Consider the following 14,664-nt stretch of genomic DNA (forward strand, 5'->3'; position numbering starts at 1 on the left):
CTGAGCACTGTGAAAAATCGATTGGAAGGTTCTCCACTGTTCCTCAACTGTTTCACCATAAAGTCTTTGCTCCCAGTCTACCTTAGCTAGTTCTTCTCTCATCCCATTGCAATCTCCTTTGTTTAAGCACAAAACACTAGTGCTTGATTTTACCTTCTCACCCTCCATCTGTATTTTAAATTCCACCATATTGTGATCGCTCCTTCCGAGAGGATCCCTAACAATGAGATCCTGAATCAATCCTGTCTCATTACAAAGGACCAGATCTAGGAACGCTTGTTCCCTCGTAGGTTCCATTACATACTGTTCTAGGAAACTATCGCGGATACATTCTATAAACTCCTCCTCAAGGCTGCCTTGACCGACCTGGTTAAACCAATCGACATGTAGATTAAAATCCCCCATGGTAACTGCTGTACCATTTCTACATGCGTCAGTTATTTCTTTGTTTATTGCCTGCCCCACCATAATGTTACTATTTGGTGGCCTATAGACTACACCTATCAGTGACTTTTTCACCTTACTATTCCTGATTTCCACCCAAATGGATTCAACCTTATCCTCCATAGCACCGATGTCCCTTACTGTTGCCCGGATGTCATCCTTAAATAACAGAGCTACACCACCTCTCTTACCATCCACTCTGTCCTTCCGAATAGTTTGATACCCTCGGATATTTAACTCCCAGTCGTGACCATCCTTCAACCATGTTTCAGTAATGGCCACTAAATTATAGTCATTCACGATGATTTGTGCCATGAACTCATTTGCCTTATTCCGAATACTACGAGTATTCAGGTAAAGTACACTTACGTTGGCTTTTTTACCTCTGTTCTGAATCTTAGCACCTCGATCAGTAACCTCTCCTAAGTTATATTTCCTCTTAACCTTTCTCCTAATTTTCCTTGTCGTTGAACCCATATCTTCATGTAACAACCTGCCGTGTCGCTTACCATTAATGTTTTCACTTCCCGTTTTATTCCTTTTAGTATTCCTGGTCCTATTCACTGAGCTCCCCTCAGTCACTGTACCTTGTACTGTCGCCCTTTTTGATTTTTGATGATGGCTTCTCTGCCTTACACTTTCCCCCTTATTGCCTTTTGTTTCTGTCCCTGTTTTACTACCTTCCAACTTCCTGCATCGGTTCCTATCCCCCTGCCACATTACTTTAAACTCTCCCCAACAGCTCTAGCAAACACCCCCCCCCTAGGACATTGGTTCCAGTCCTGCCAGCCCAGTCATAAACATAAGGTCGCTGCCAATGGGGAATTTAACGCTTGGTGGGATTGAAGGCCTCCTTTTCTTTTAGAACATAGAACATTACAGCGCAGTACAGGCCCTTCGGCCTTCGATGTTGCGCCGACCTGTGAAACCACTCTAAAGTCCATCTACACTATTCCCTTATCGTCCATATGTCTATCCAATGACCATTTGAATGCCCTTAGTGTTGGCGAGTCCACTACTGTTGCAGGCAGGGCATACCACACCCTTATTACTCTCTGAGTGAAGAACGTACCTCTGACATCTGTCTTATATCTATCTCCCCTCAATTTAAAGCTAAGTCCTCTCGTGCTAGACATCATCATCCAAGGAAAAAGGCTCTCACTGTCCACCCTATCCAATCCTCTGATCATCTTGTATGCCTCAATTAAGTCACCTCTTAACCTTCTTCTTTCTAACGAAAACAGCCTCAAGTCCCTCAGCCTTTCCTCATAAGATCTTCCCTCCATGCCAGGCAACATTCTGGTAAATCTCCTCTGCACCCTTTCCAATGCTTCCACATCCTTCCTATAATGCGGTGACCAGAATTGCACGCAATACTCCAAATGCGGCCGCACCAGAGTTTTGTACAGCTGCAACATGACCTCATGGCTCCGAAACTCAATCCCTCTACCAATAAAAGTTAACACACCGTACGCCTTCTTAACAACCCTCTCAACCTGGGTGGCAACTTTCAGGGATCTATGTACATGGACACCGAGATCTCTCTGCTCATCCACACTGCCAAGAATCTTACCATTAGCCCAGTACTCTGTCTTCCTGTTATTCCTTCCAAAATGAATCACCTCACACTTTTCTGCATTAAACGCCATTTGCCACCTCTCAGCCCAGCGCTGCAGCTTATCTATGTCCCTCTGTAACTTGTAACATCCTTCCGCACTGTCCACAACTCCACCGACTTTAGTGTCATCTGCAAATTTACTCACCCATCCTTCAACGCCCTCCTCCAGGTCATTTATAAAAATGACAAACAGCAGTGGCCCCAAAACAGATCCTTGTGGTACACCACTAGTAACTGGACTCCAGTCTGAACATTTCCCATCCACCACCACCCTTTGTCTTCTTCCAGCTAGCCAATTTCTGATCCAAACTGCTAAATCACCCTGAATCCCATGCCTCCGTATTTTCTGCAGTAGCCTACCGTGGGGAACCTTATCAAACACTTTACTGAAATCCATATACACCACATCAACTGCTTTACCCTCATCCACCTGTTTGGTCACCTTCTCAAAGACCTCAATAAGGTTTGTGAGGCACGACCTACCCTTCACAAAACCGTGTTGACTATCTCTAATCAAATTATTCCTTTCCAGATGATTATACATCCTATCTCTTATAAACCTTTCCAAGATTTTGCCCACAACAGAAGTAAGGCTCACTGGTCTATAGTTACCGGGGTTGTCTCTACTCCCCTTCTTGAACAAGGGGACAACATTTGCTATCCTCCAGTCTTCTGGCACTATTCCTGTAGACAAAGATGACTTAAAGATCAAAGCCAAAGGCTCAGCAATCTCCTCCCTAGCTTCCCAGAGAATTCTAGGATAAATCCCATCCGGCCCAGGGGACTTATCTATTTTCACACTTTCCAGAATTGCTAACACCTCCTCCTTATGAACCTCAAGCCCTTTTAGTCTAGTAGCCTGAATCTCAGTATTCTCCTCGACAACATTATCTTTTTCCTGTGTGAATACTGACGAAAAATATTCATTTAGCACCTCTCCTATCTCCTCGGACTCCAAGCACAACTTCCCACGACTGTCCTTGACTGGTCCTACTCTTACCCTAGTCATTTGTTTATTCCTGACATATCTATAGAAAGCTTTAGGGTTATTTTGATACCTGCCAAAGACTTCTCATGTTCCCTTCTGGCTCTTCTTAGTTCTCTCTTTAGGTCCTTCCTAGCTAACTTGTAACTCTCGAGGGCCCTAACTGAACCTTCATGTCTCATCTTTACATAAGCCTCCTTCTTCCTCTTGATAAGTGTTTTGACTGCTTTAGTAAACCACGGTTCCCTCGCTCGACCACTTCCTCCCTGCCTGACAGGTACATACTTATCAAGGACACGCAGTAGCTGTTCCTTGAACAAGCTCCACATTTTCATTGTCCCCATACCCTGCACTTTTCCACTCCATCCGATGCATCCTAAGTCTTGCCTCATCGCATCATAATTGCCATTCCCCCAGATATAACTCTTGCCCTGCGGTATGTACCTGTCCCTTTCCATCACTAAAGTAAACGTAATGGAATTGTGGTCACTATCACCAAAGTGCTCACCTATCTTCAAATCTAACACTTGTCCTGGTTCATTACCCAGTACCAAATCCAATGTGGCCTCGCCTCTCGTTGGCCTATCTACATACTGTGTCAGGAAACCCTCCTGCACACATTGGACAAAAACAGACCCATCTGAAGTACTCGAACTATAGCGTTTCCAGTCAATATTTGGAAAGTTAAAGTCACACATAACAACTACCCTGTTGCTTTCGCTCCTATCCAGAATCATCTTTGCAATCCTTTCCTCTACATCTCTGGAACTTTTCGGAGACCTATAGAAAACCCCTAACATGGTGACCTCTCCTTTCCTGTTTCTAACCTCAGCCCATACTACCTCAGTAGACGTGTCCTCATCAAACGTCCTTTCTGCCACCGTAATACTGTCCTTGACTAACAATGCCACCCCTCCCCCTCTTTTACCACCTTCCCTGAGCTTACTGAAATATCTAAACCCCGGCACCTGCAACAACCATTCCTGTCCCTGCTCTATCCATGTCTCCGAAATGGCCACAACATCGAAGTCCCAGGTACCAACCCATGCCACAAGTTCACCCACCTTATTCCGGATGCTCCTGGCATTGAAGAAGACACTCTTTAAACCACCTTCCTGCCTGCCGGTACGCTCCTCCAACTTTGAAACCTTACTCATGACCTCACTACTCTCAACCTCCTGTATACTGGAGCTACAATTCAGGTTCCCAAGCCCCTGATGAACTAGTTTAAACCCTCCCGAAGAGCATTAGCAAATTTCCCCCCCCAGGATATTGGTACCCCTCTGGTCCAGGTGTAGACCATCCCATTTGTAGAGGTCCCACCGACCCCAGAATGAGCCCCAATTATCCAGAAATCTGAAACCCTCTCTCCTGCACCATCCCTGTAGCCACGTGTTCAACTCCTCTCTCTCCCTATTCCTCGTCTCGCTATCACGTGGCACGGTTAACAACCCAGAGATAATAACTCTGTTTGTCCTAGATCTAAGTTTCCACCCTAGCTCCCTGAATTCCTGCCTTACACCCCTAACCCTTTTCCTACCTATGTCGTTGGTACCTATGTGGACCACGACTTGGGGCTGCTCCCCCTCCCCCTTAAGGATCCTGAAAACACGATCCGAGACATCACGCACCCTGGCACCTGGGAGGCAACACACCAACCGCGAGTCTCTCTCGTTCCCACAGAATCTCCTACCTATCCCCTAACTATGGAGTCTCCAATGACTAATGCTCTACTCCTCTCCCCCCTTCCCTTCTGAGCAACATGGACAGACACTGTGCCAGAGACCTGTACCCCATGGCTTACCCCTGGTAAGTCCCCCCCCCCCCCCCCCAACAGTATACAATGAGGTATACTTGTTACTAAGGGGAATGACCACAGGGGATCCCTGTACTGACTGCTTCCTCCCAGCCCCTCTCACCGTCACCCATCTATCTTTATTCTTCGGAGTAACTACATCCCTGAAGCTTCTATCTATGACCACCTCTGCAGCCCGAATGATCCAAAGTTCATCCAGCTCCAGCTCCAGTACCCTAACACGGTTTCTGAGGAGCTGGAGATGGGTGCACTTCCCACAGATGAAATCAGCAGGGACACTGACGGCGTCCCTCACCTCAAACATTCTGCAGGAGGAACATTGCACTACCTTCCCTGCCATCCCCTCTAGATAAAACAAGAAAATGAAAGATCTGCTGCAGGGAAAGTGCAGGGAAACTGGACACTCCTCAAGTACCATTCGCAACAGACACTGGCTGGCTATGAACCTGTCGGGGTTAATTACATGTCAGCTCTTTTCTCTTGATGGCAGGGGCGGTGATCGTCTCCACCCAGGCGCGCTCCCCGTTGGAGGACTGAATGTGCTCCGTGAGTGACAGGCACTCCTGTGACTTGAACTCAGTGATCCTTTTGGGAGAGCGATGCCAAGGTCTCCGAGTCTGCGGAACCAGCTGTCTGCTTTGGCCGTTCTGGACCATTTATGTAGAGCAGCGCGAGGAATTAATGTACCTCATTCCCTTCAAATATGGTTTTAAAACCACACTACTTGGAAATAGTCCCCTAGAATAGCATTAAGTGGTCAATTATGTTTTAACTTTTATCATAAATATATGAAAGCATTCATGTATTCACAAATGTTTGTATCTGTACTGTTGCTCGCAATAAAGATTAACTCTCTGCCATCAGTGGATTATTAGTTGCAGAGGCCTGGTAATAAGTCTGTGTTGAATTTAGAGACAGCAATGTTGTGTTGCCTACTGTTTATTTACGACGCTTGGTTGCTTTTACTTGCAGGTTAACCCAGCTCTACGTATGGATATTCATCCCGGGTCTTCCTGTAAGTACACGATTCGATGTCAAGTGATACCAATTGGCATACGAGTGTGCATCAAATTAAAGAAGAGATAGTGGGAATAATAAGTCAGTCAAGGCCCTGCCTGGTGTGATATTTTTCCATTGAGGACGGTTTGGTTCCCTGGTTTAGTGCCCAGTATGGGCTCCTTAGAAGGGTTGGCAGGTGCAACGCTGCTCATTGAGCCTGGGATCAAGGCACTTGCAGTCTTCCAGCACCTTGCTTCAGTTGCCAGCATCCTGCTCGAATTCAGCGGCGAGCAGTGAGAATGTCAGGGTTCCAGTCCCACTCCACAGACTCTTATCCAAATTCCAGGCCTGATACCCCAGTGTCACACCGAGGGAGCGCTGTCACACCGAGGGAGCGCTGACACACCGAGGGAGCGCTGTCACACCGAGGGAGCGCTGTCACACCGAGTGAGCGCTGTCACACCGAGTGAGCGCTGTCACACCGAGTGAGCGCTGTCACACCGAGGGAGCGCTGTCACACTGAGGGAGCGCTGTCACACCGAGGGAGCGCTGTCACACTGAGGGAGCGCTGTCACACTGAGGGAGCGCTGACACACCGAGGGAGCGCTGTCACACCGAGGGAGCGCTGTCACACCGAGGGAGCGCTGTCACACTGAGCGAGCGCTGTCACACTGAGGGAGCGCTGTCACACTGAGGGAGCGCTGACACACCGAGGGAGCGCAGTCACACCGAGGGAGCGCTGACACACTGAGGGAGCGCTGTCACACTGAGCGAGCGCTGTCACACTGAGGGAGCGCTGTCACTCCGAGGGAGCGCTGACACACCGAGGGAGCGCTGTCACACCAAGGGAGCGCTGTCACACCGAGTGAGCGCTGTCACACTGAGGGAGCGCTGACACACCGAGGGAGCGCAGTCACACCGAGGGAGCGCTGACACACTGAGGGAGCGCTGTCACACTGAGCGAGCGCTGTCACACTGAGGGAGCGCTGTCACTCCGAGGGAGCGCTGACACACCGAGGGAGCGCTGTCACACCAAGGGAGCGCTGTCACACCGAGTGAGCGATGACACACCGAGGGAGCGCTGTCACACTGAGGGAGCGCTGACACACCGAGGGAGCGCAGTCACACCGAGGGAGCGCTGACACACTGAGGGAGCGCTGTCACACTGAGCGAGCGCTGTCACACTGAGGGAGCGCTGTCACTCCGAGGGAGCGCTGACACACCGAGGGAGCGCTGTCACACCAAGGGAGCGCTGTCACACCGAGGGAGCGCTGTCACACCGAGGGAGCGCTGTCACACCGAGGGAGCGCTGTCACACCGAGGGAGCGCTGTCACACTGAGGGAGCGCTGTCACACTGAGGGAGCGCTGTCACACTGAGGGAGCGCTGTCACACCGAGGGAGCGCTGTCACACCGAGGGAGCGCTGTCACACTGAGGGAGCGCTGTCACACCGAGGGAGCGATGACACACCGAGGGAGCGCTGTCACACCGAGGGAGCGCTGTCACACCGAGGGAGCGCTGTCACACTGAGGGAGCGCTGTCACACAGAGTGAGCGCTGACACACTGAGGGAGCGCTGTCACACTGAGGGAGCGCTGTCACACTGAGTGAGCGCTGTCACACTGAGTGAGCGCTGTCACACTGAGGGAGCGCTGACACTCCGAGTGAGCGCTGTCACACTGAGGGAGCGCTGTCACACTGAGGGAGCGCTGACACACTGAGTGAGCGCTGTCACACTGAGGGAGCGCTGTCACACCGAGGGAGCGCTGTCACACCGAGGGAGCGCTGACACTCCGAGTGAGCGCTGTCACACTGAGGGAGCGCTGTCACACCGAGTGAGCGCTGACACACTGAGGGAGCGCTGACACACTGAGGGAGCGCTGATACACCGAGTGAGCGCTGTCACACCGAGGGAGCGCTGTCACACTGAGGGAGCACTGTCACTCCGAGGGAGCGCTGTCACACTGAGGGAGCGCTGACACACTGAGCGAGCGCTGTCATACTGAGGGAGCGCTGCCACACTGAGGGAGCGCTGACACACTGAGGGAGCGCTGTCACACTGAGGGAGCGCTGTCACACTGAGTGAGCGCTGACACACCGAGGGAGCGCTGACACACTGAGGGAGCGCTGTCACACTGAGTGAGCGCTGTCACACTGAGGGAGCGCTGTCACACCGAGGGAGCGCTGTCACACCGAGGGAGCGCTCTCACACCGAGGGAGCGCTGACACACTGAGGGAGCGCTGACACACCGAGGGAGCGCTGTCACACCGAGGGAGCGCTGACACACTGAGGGAGCGCTGTCACACCGAGGGAGCGCTGTCACACCGAGGGAGCGCTGTCACACTGAGGGAGCGCTGTCACACCGAGTGAGCGATGACACACCGAGGGAGCGCTGTCACACTGAGGGAGCACTGTCACACTGAGGGAGCGCTGTCACACTGAGGGAGCGCTGTCACACTGAGGGAGCGCTGTCACACTGAGGGAGCGCTGTCACACTGAGGGAGCGCTGACACAGGTGTGTCGACTGACTTGTGTTCTGCAAAACTGTTAAAACCGGTTGGTGGTTGCATGTCAATTGTGTTGGTTGGTTGGTGGTGTTGGGGGGGGGCGGGTTTGGTGGTGTTGGGGGGGAGGGATGGTGCTGTGGGGTGGTTTGGTTGTGTTGGGGGGGTTGGGGGTTGGTGGTGTTGGGGGGGTTGGTGGTGTTGGTGCAGGTTGGTGGTGTTGGGGGGTTGGTGGTGTTGGGGGGGTTGGTGGTGTTGGGGCAGATTGGTGATGTTGGTGGTTGGTGGTGTTGGGGGAGGTTGATGGTGTTGGGGGGTGGTTTGGTGGTGTTGGGGGGGTTGGTGGTGTTGGGGGGGTTGGTGGTGTTGGGGGGTTGGTGGTGTTGGGGGTCGGTGATGTTGGGGGTTGGTGGTGTTGGGGGTTGGTGGTGTTGGGGGGGGGTTGGTGATGTTGGGGGTTGGTGGTGTTGGGGGGTGGTTTGGTGGTGTTTGGGGGGTTAGTGGTGTTGGGGTGGTTGCTGGTGTTGTGGGGTTGGTGGTGTTGGGGGTTGGTGGTGTTGGGGGGGTTGGTGATATTGGGGGTTGGTGGTGTTGAGGCAGGTTGGTGGTGTTAGGGGGGTTGGTGATGTTGGGGGTTGGTGGTGTTGGGGGGTGTTGGGGGGTGTTGGTGGTGTTGGAGCAGGTTGGGGGGGTTGGTGGTGTTGGGTGTTTGGTGGTTTTGGGGGTTGGTGATGTTGGGGGTTGGTGGTGTTGGGGCAGGTTGGTGGTGTTGGGGGGGTTAGTGGTGTTGGGGCAGGTTGGTGGTGTTAGGGGGGGGTTGGTGGTGTTGGGGCAGGTTGGTGGTGTTAGGGGGGGTTGGTGATGTTGGGGGTTTGTGGTGTTGGGGGGTGTTGGGGGGTTGGTGGTGTTGGAGCAGGTTGGGGGGGTTGGTGGTGTTTGGGGGTTGGTGGTGTTGGGGGGTTGATCATGTTGGGGGGAAGAAGGGGTAGTTTGGGGGTAACAGAAGGTGTGTTGGGGAGGAAGAAGTGATGGTGTTGAGGGAGGAGGAAGGGGTGTTGTTGTGGGTGACAAAATGGGTGGTGTTGAGGGTGGAAGTGGTGGTAGTGTTGGAAGAATGGGGTGGTGGTGTTGGGGTGGGAAGAGGTGTTGGGTGTGGTGTGGAAGGGGTGGTGGTGGGGAGAAAGACCCTCGAACTAACAGCTACCCCCCTGACCTTGCAAACCCCACCCCCCCCACACGCATGGTCTCCCTCTCCCCATGACCCTCACCCAGCAAGGAATCCCCTACCCCAATGGCAGAAGGTACAAAATGCCTTCCTCCTCAGAGTTAAGCATGGGTGTCTTCCTCGTTTGAGCGAGCGAGCGACACATCCACCAAGAATGGAAATTTCCGCCCATAAGTTGCATTTAGATATAGACCACTACAATATCTGTCACCAAAATGTTTTCCGTTTTATTTTTCTAGGCAACCTTCCTTTATCAGCTCGAAATCAGATACCTCCAGAATCAGGTACTGTTGCTTTATTTTGCATTTGCGTGGTGCAAGTGCTGTTCATTTATTAATTGTTGAACAAAGAACAAAGAAAAGTACAGCACAGGTACAGGCCCTTCGGCCCTCCAGGCCTGCGCCGACCATGCTGCCCGTCTAAACTAAAATTCTCTATATTTCCTGTGTCCGTATCCCTCTATTCCCAGCCTATTCATGTATTTGTCAAGATGCCCCTTAAACGTCACTATCGTCCCTGCTTCCACCACCTCCTCCGTCAGCGAGTTCCAGGCACCCACTACCCTCTGTGTAAAAAAACCTGTCTCGTACATCTCCTCTAAATCTTGCCCCTCACACCTTAAACCTATGCGCCCTAGTAATTGACCCATCTACCCTGGGGAAAAGCCTCTGACTATCCACTCTGTCTATGCCCCGCAATTTTGTAGACCTCTATCAGGTCACCCCCTCAACCTCCGTCGTTCCAGTGAGAACAAACCGAGCTTATTCAACCGCTCCTCATAGCTAATGCCCTCCATACCAGGCAACATCCTGGTAAATCTCTTCTGCACCCTCTCTAAAGCCTCCACATCCTTCTGGTAGTGTGGCGACCAGAATTGAACGCTATACTCCAAGTGTGGCCTAACTAAGGTTCTATACAGCTGCAACATGACTTGCCAATTCTTATACTCAATGCCCCGGCCAATGAAGGCAAGCATGCCGTATGCCTTCAAACTGTTGCTGCAAACTGTATGTGGAGTTTTTCAGTCTCATTTCCCTTAATTTAAAGTTCAGCTGCGATCGGGGTAGAAGATTCATAAAAATTTCTTGGCGGTGAGTAGAGGACACGTAGCGAGTGGATATTGAAAATGGAAACTATCCCAGGTGACACAGTGAAGGAGCAGGTTTGCCCCTCCGGTAAGTCCCTGACCTCAGCGATACCTTTGTGGGGAGGCAGCGAGCGGAGGCGTCGTGTCTCCCTGCAGGGAGGAGAAGATTGGAGGCCGGGACATCCAGGGGGGAGGGAGGGAGGGAAAGATGGGGTGGGGGGGGTCATCCTCGCACCTCAATCAGTCAAAAAAATGTCACAAGTAAAATTCCAGGGCCCGATGTTCTGCCAATCGGGTTGGTTGGAAACGTTTTGCTGTTGGTGAGGGAGACTAGGACAAGGGGGGCATTGAACCTTAAAATTTAAGCCAGGCTATTCAGCAGTGAAGTTGGGACACACTTCTTCAAACAAAGGGTGACAATTGTGTCCCAATAAAGTAATAGATAATTTAAAGTCGGAGATTTTGCTCGGTTTAAGTTATTAAGGAATATGGAGGTAAGACAGGTCGATAGAACCATCCATGATCTCATTGAATGGCAGAAGAGGCTGAATGGCCTCCCCCAGTTCCTCTTTTATCCTCTCAGCCTGCGGTGAAGGTGGGCCTCCAGAGAAGGGAATTCGAAAGAAAGACAAACCATTGTTTGAAAAAGGCAAACGAATATTTTTTTTAATGACCTGAAATGAACCCACAAGTAGATTTCGGGGGGCCGCGATGTCAGATTTTCTCCATTCCCTGGTCATCGATCGCTGTCAGGTTATTCAGTTTGCCTTGTTAAAATGTTCGGACGTCTGATCACTCTTAAAGGGGAGTGTGCCGGTCTCGCCATGTTGTGTGGTTGCTGTTTTAAGGAATGACAATCTCTCCCGCTGTGTTTGTGTTTGAAGTTGGCTTCTTTGATTTCAAATTGGCTGAACCCCTCTGTCTCTCGCTGCAACCTCCTCACCTCCACAATCCTCCAAGACATCTGCACTCTGCCTGTTGTGACTTCTTGTGTGCCCCACTGCCCGCCCCCCCCCCCCGTGTCAATCGCTCCGCCACTGGCGGCCGTGCCTTCAGCTTAATCGTAGGCATTTAGCTCCCCAAACTTCTCCACCTCGGTCTCTTCCTCTGAGACGCTCCTTAAGACCTCCACCTTTCAATTGAAAATGAAATGAAATGAAAATCACTTATTGTCACAAGTCGGCTTCAAATGAAGTTACTGTGAAAAGCCCCTAGTTGCCACATTCCAGCACCTGTTCGGGGAGGCTGTTACAGGAATCGAACCATGCTGCTGGCGTGCCTGGGTCTGCTTTCAAAGCCAGCGATTTAGCCCAGTGTGCTAAACACCTGTCCCAATGCCTCCGCAATAACCGTTTGGTTGGTGACACTCATGGCAGGTGCCTTGCAAAGTTTCACGGCATTAAAGCTGTTGGATAAATGCGAGGTGCTCTTGTTGTTGATGTAAAGGTGCAGCTGAAGGTTGGTACTTCTGCACTGAATTTAAGTAAAGACAAAGCCCGGATGCCACCTTAAATTCCTTGAACATATTGTTACCTCCTACACCTGTGCTCATCTTCCCTACATGTCCATGCGGCTTGAACTGCTTCAATCAGGTGTCCATCCATGTTGCAGCACTGGAGTGGCCCTCATCTAAGTCAATGCTGGCACTCTCTGGTTTCTATTTTTTTATTCCATTTAAGGGGCAATTTAGCGTGGCCAATCCACCTAACCTGCACATCTTTGGGTTGTGGGGGTGAGACCCGCGCAGGCACGGGGAGAATGTGCAAACTCCACACGGACAGTGACCTGGGGCGTCGATGGAACCCCGGTCCTCAGCGCCGTGAGGCAGCAGTGCGAACCACCACACCACCCTGCCGCCCTTTCTCTGGTGTGTTGCTTCCTCCCCGACATTCTGTAGCCTTTGACCTCCATGACCAAATCGTCCTCCTCCAATGTCTCTCTGCATTTGCCAGGTTTAGAAGAGCTGCCTTCCCTCAGTGCTTTGTCTGTACGCCGCCTCCTTCGCTCTCGCCATTTAACAGACACTGGGAGCAGAAGCTTTAAGTGATTATTTTGCACACGCGCCCAAAAGTCCACTCGTTTCCCTGTCCGTCTGCTGAAGACCAGTGGCTGGGCCCAAAGGCACTGTCGTAGCAACCAAGCACCTAAGTGGATGTTTCGGCTCGCTGAAGGGAGTTGGTAACAATGTTGTGGGAGGACTGTGAAGTGTTCAGCTGCAAAAGGGAGAGGAACAAAATGAAAAGATTCTGATGAAGAAAGTCCGTAATAAGCGACAGTGCACGAGTGAAGGCCATTGAGAAGGCAGTTAAGTTGGAGTTCACGATTAGAAGATCTCTTTCCAGAGATATGAGGGACATGGTGAGAATTCGGATATGCTTGGTGGGGAGGACAAGATATAGAGACAACTCCTTGAACCTAAAAGCATTTCCTCACACCTAAAACCCCTTACCCTGTGCTTTATTTGTGAACCGTGAGCATCAGCACGCTGATTAAGCACAGCGGTCCAGCAACTGAGATCATTGTTTCATTGAAATTCTTTCTTCTTTTCATCACCCCACACACACTGTTCCAGACTCTCTGTTCACAGAATCGTGATAATTCCACTCTTTGACTGATGGAGGTTAATGATACTGATCAGTGATGTCTCGTTTGCTTGAGCTTTCTTTCCATCTCGGAGGGAAGGTTCCATCCAGAAGTGTCGGCACTTTTATGCGTCGTCTATTTTTCTTTGGTAATTTGCTGGATGGATACTGTTGGGTGAACAGAATAGGTGGGGGGGGGGGGGGGGGGGTGGGGGGAGGGGGACCACATCACGTTCCCATTTCTGGTGGTTAATTTATGCAGCAAGCACTTCCAGACCAAGAGCGAGTTTTTCATTTTACTTTGAGAAGCAATTTCCTCAGTTCCTGTGTTTGAACGCGATGGTGTGCGCCAGAGTATGATTCCATGGGAACTGCAGCTCCCAAAGAATAGAATCATAGAATTTACAGTTCAGAAGGAGGCCATTCGGCCCATCGAGTCTGCACCAGCTCTTTGAAATATATCTCAGGCAAGTGGCCTGCCTTCACCTTGAATGTCAACAGGCTGTTTGACTGAGGTTATACCATGTCTGGGTCCTTCCTCTAACGCACACATGCACGAGCACGCGCACACATGCTACTGATTCAGTCGGCATGGTGGTTAGCACAGTTGCTTCACAGTGCCAAGGTCCCGGGATCGATTCCCAGCTTGGGTCACTGTCTGTGTGGAGTCTGCACATTCTCCCCGTGTCTGCGTGGGTTTCCTCCGGATGCTCCGGTTTCCTCCCACAAGTCCTGAAAGACATGCTGTGGGGTGAATTGGACATTCTGAATTCTCCCTCAGTGTACCTAAATAGGCGCCAGAATGTGGCGGCTAGGGGATTTTCACAGTGACTTCATTGCAGTGTTAATGTAAGCCTACTTGTGACAATAATAAAGATTATTATTATTATTGGCACACGAATTGGGTGCCACAGCAAAGCAGGCAGCAAAGAAACCACAAGCTAATTTTCTTTCCTCCCTCTGTAGTTCAGATGCACTGAGGTTATTTGTACACGCCATTATTCCATTTCACAGTTTCACCACTATGTTGCGAAGTAATTCAGTCTTGTGCAGCTTCATATTGTAGACTTGATGGAGCAGGAAATCGTCACTTCTCAAACTGTTGCCTGATAATTCTATTTTGCCATCCCTCTCTGGCACTTACCCTCGCCTTCCTGCAGAGAACAGAATAATCGGGGGAGGTGGAGTGTGTGCACATGTTGATTTGTTATGTCCCAGGTGTAACATAACATTCCTTGTGGTGCACTTGACAAAGGAAGGTTCAGACGTGGAGATAACTTCACGTTTATTAAACTATTTACACTTCTATTACTCGGGTTCGACACTACTGCTAATCCTACTATAGCTACCCAGACTGACTAACCAGTTGTTGCAATCCACGTGGTGGGTGTAATATTGAATCAA

At 50.8% G+C, this 14,664-nt stretch overlaps 1 protein-coding gene across 1 annotated transcript in view; it reads left to right on the forward strand.

Annotated features, from left to right (window-relative positions):
• LOC140386942 (multidrug and toxin extrusion protein 1-like) overlaps positions 1-14,664 on the forward strand; it is an 82,943-nt gene that overhangs the window by 33,274 nt on the left and 35,005 nt on the right. Inside the window, exons 5-6 of the mRNA XM_072469855.1 lie at positions 5,836-5,878; positions 9,831-9,875. Of these exons, the coding sequence (XP_072325956.1) occupies positions 5,836-5,878; positions 9,831-9,875 (88 nt within the window). The remainder of the gene's footprint in view (positions 1-5,835; positions 5,879-9,830; positions 9,876-14,664) is intronic.

Source organism: Scyliorhinus torazame, chromosome 12 (genome assembly GCF_047496885.1).
Source record: "Scyliorhinus torazame isolate Kashiwa2021f chromosome 12, sScyTor2.1, whole genome shotgun sequence".
NCBI lineage: Eukaryota > Metazoa > Chordata > Chondrichthyes > Carcharhiniformes > Scyliorhinidae > Scyliorhinus > Scyliorhinus torazame.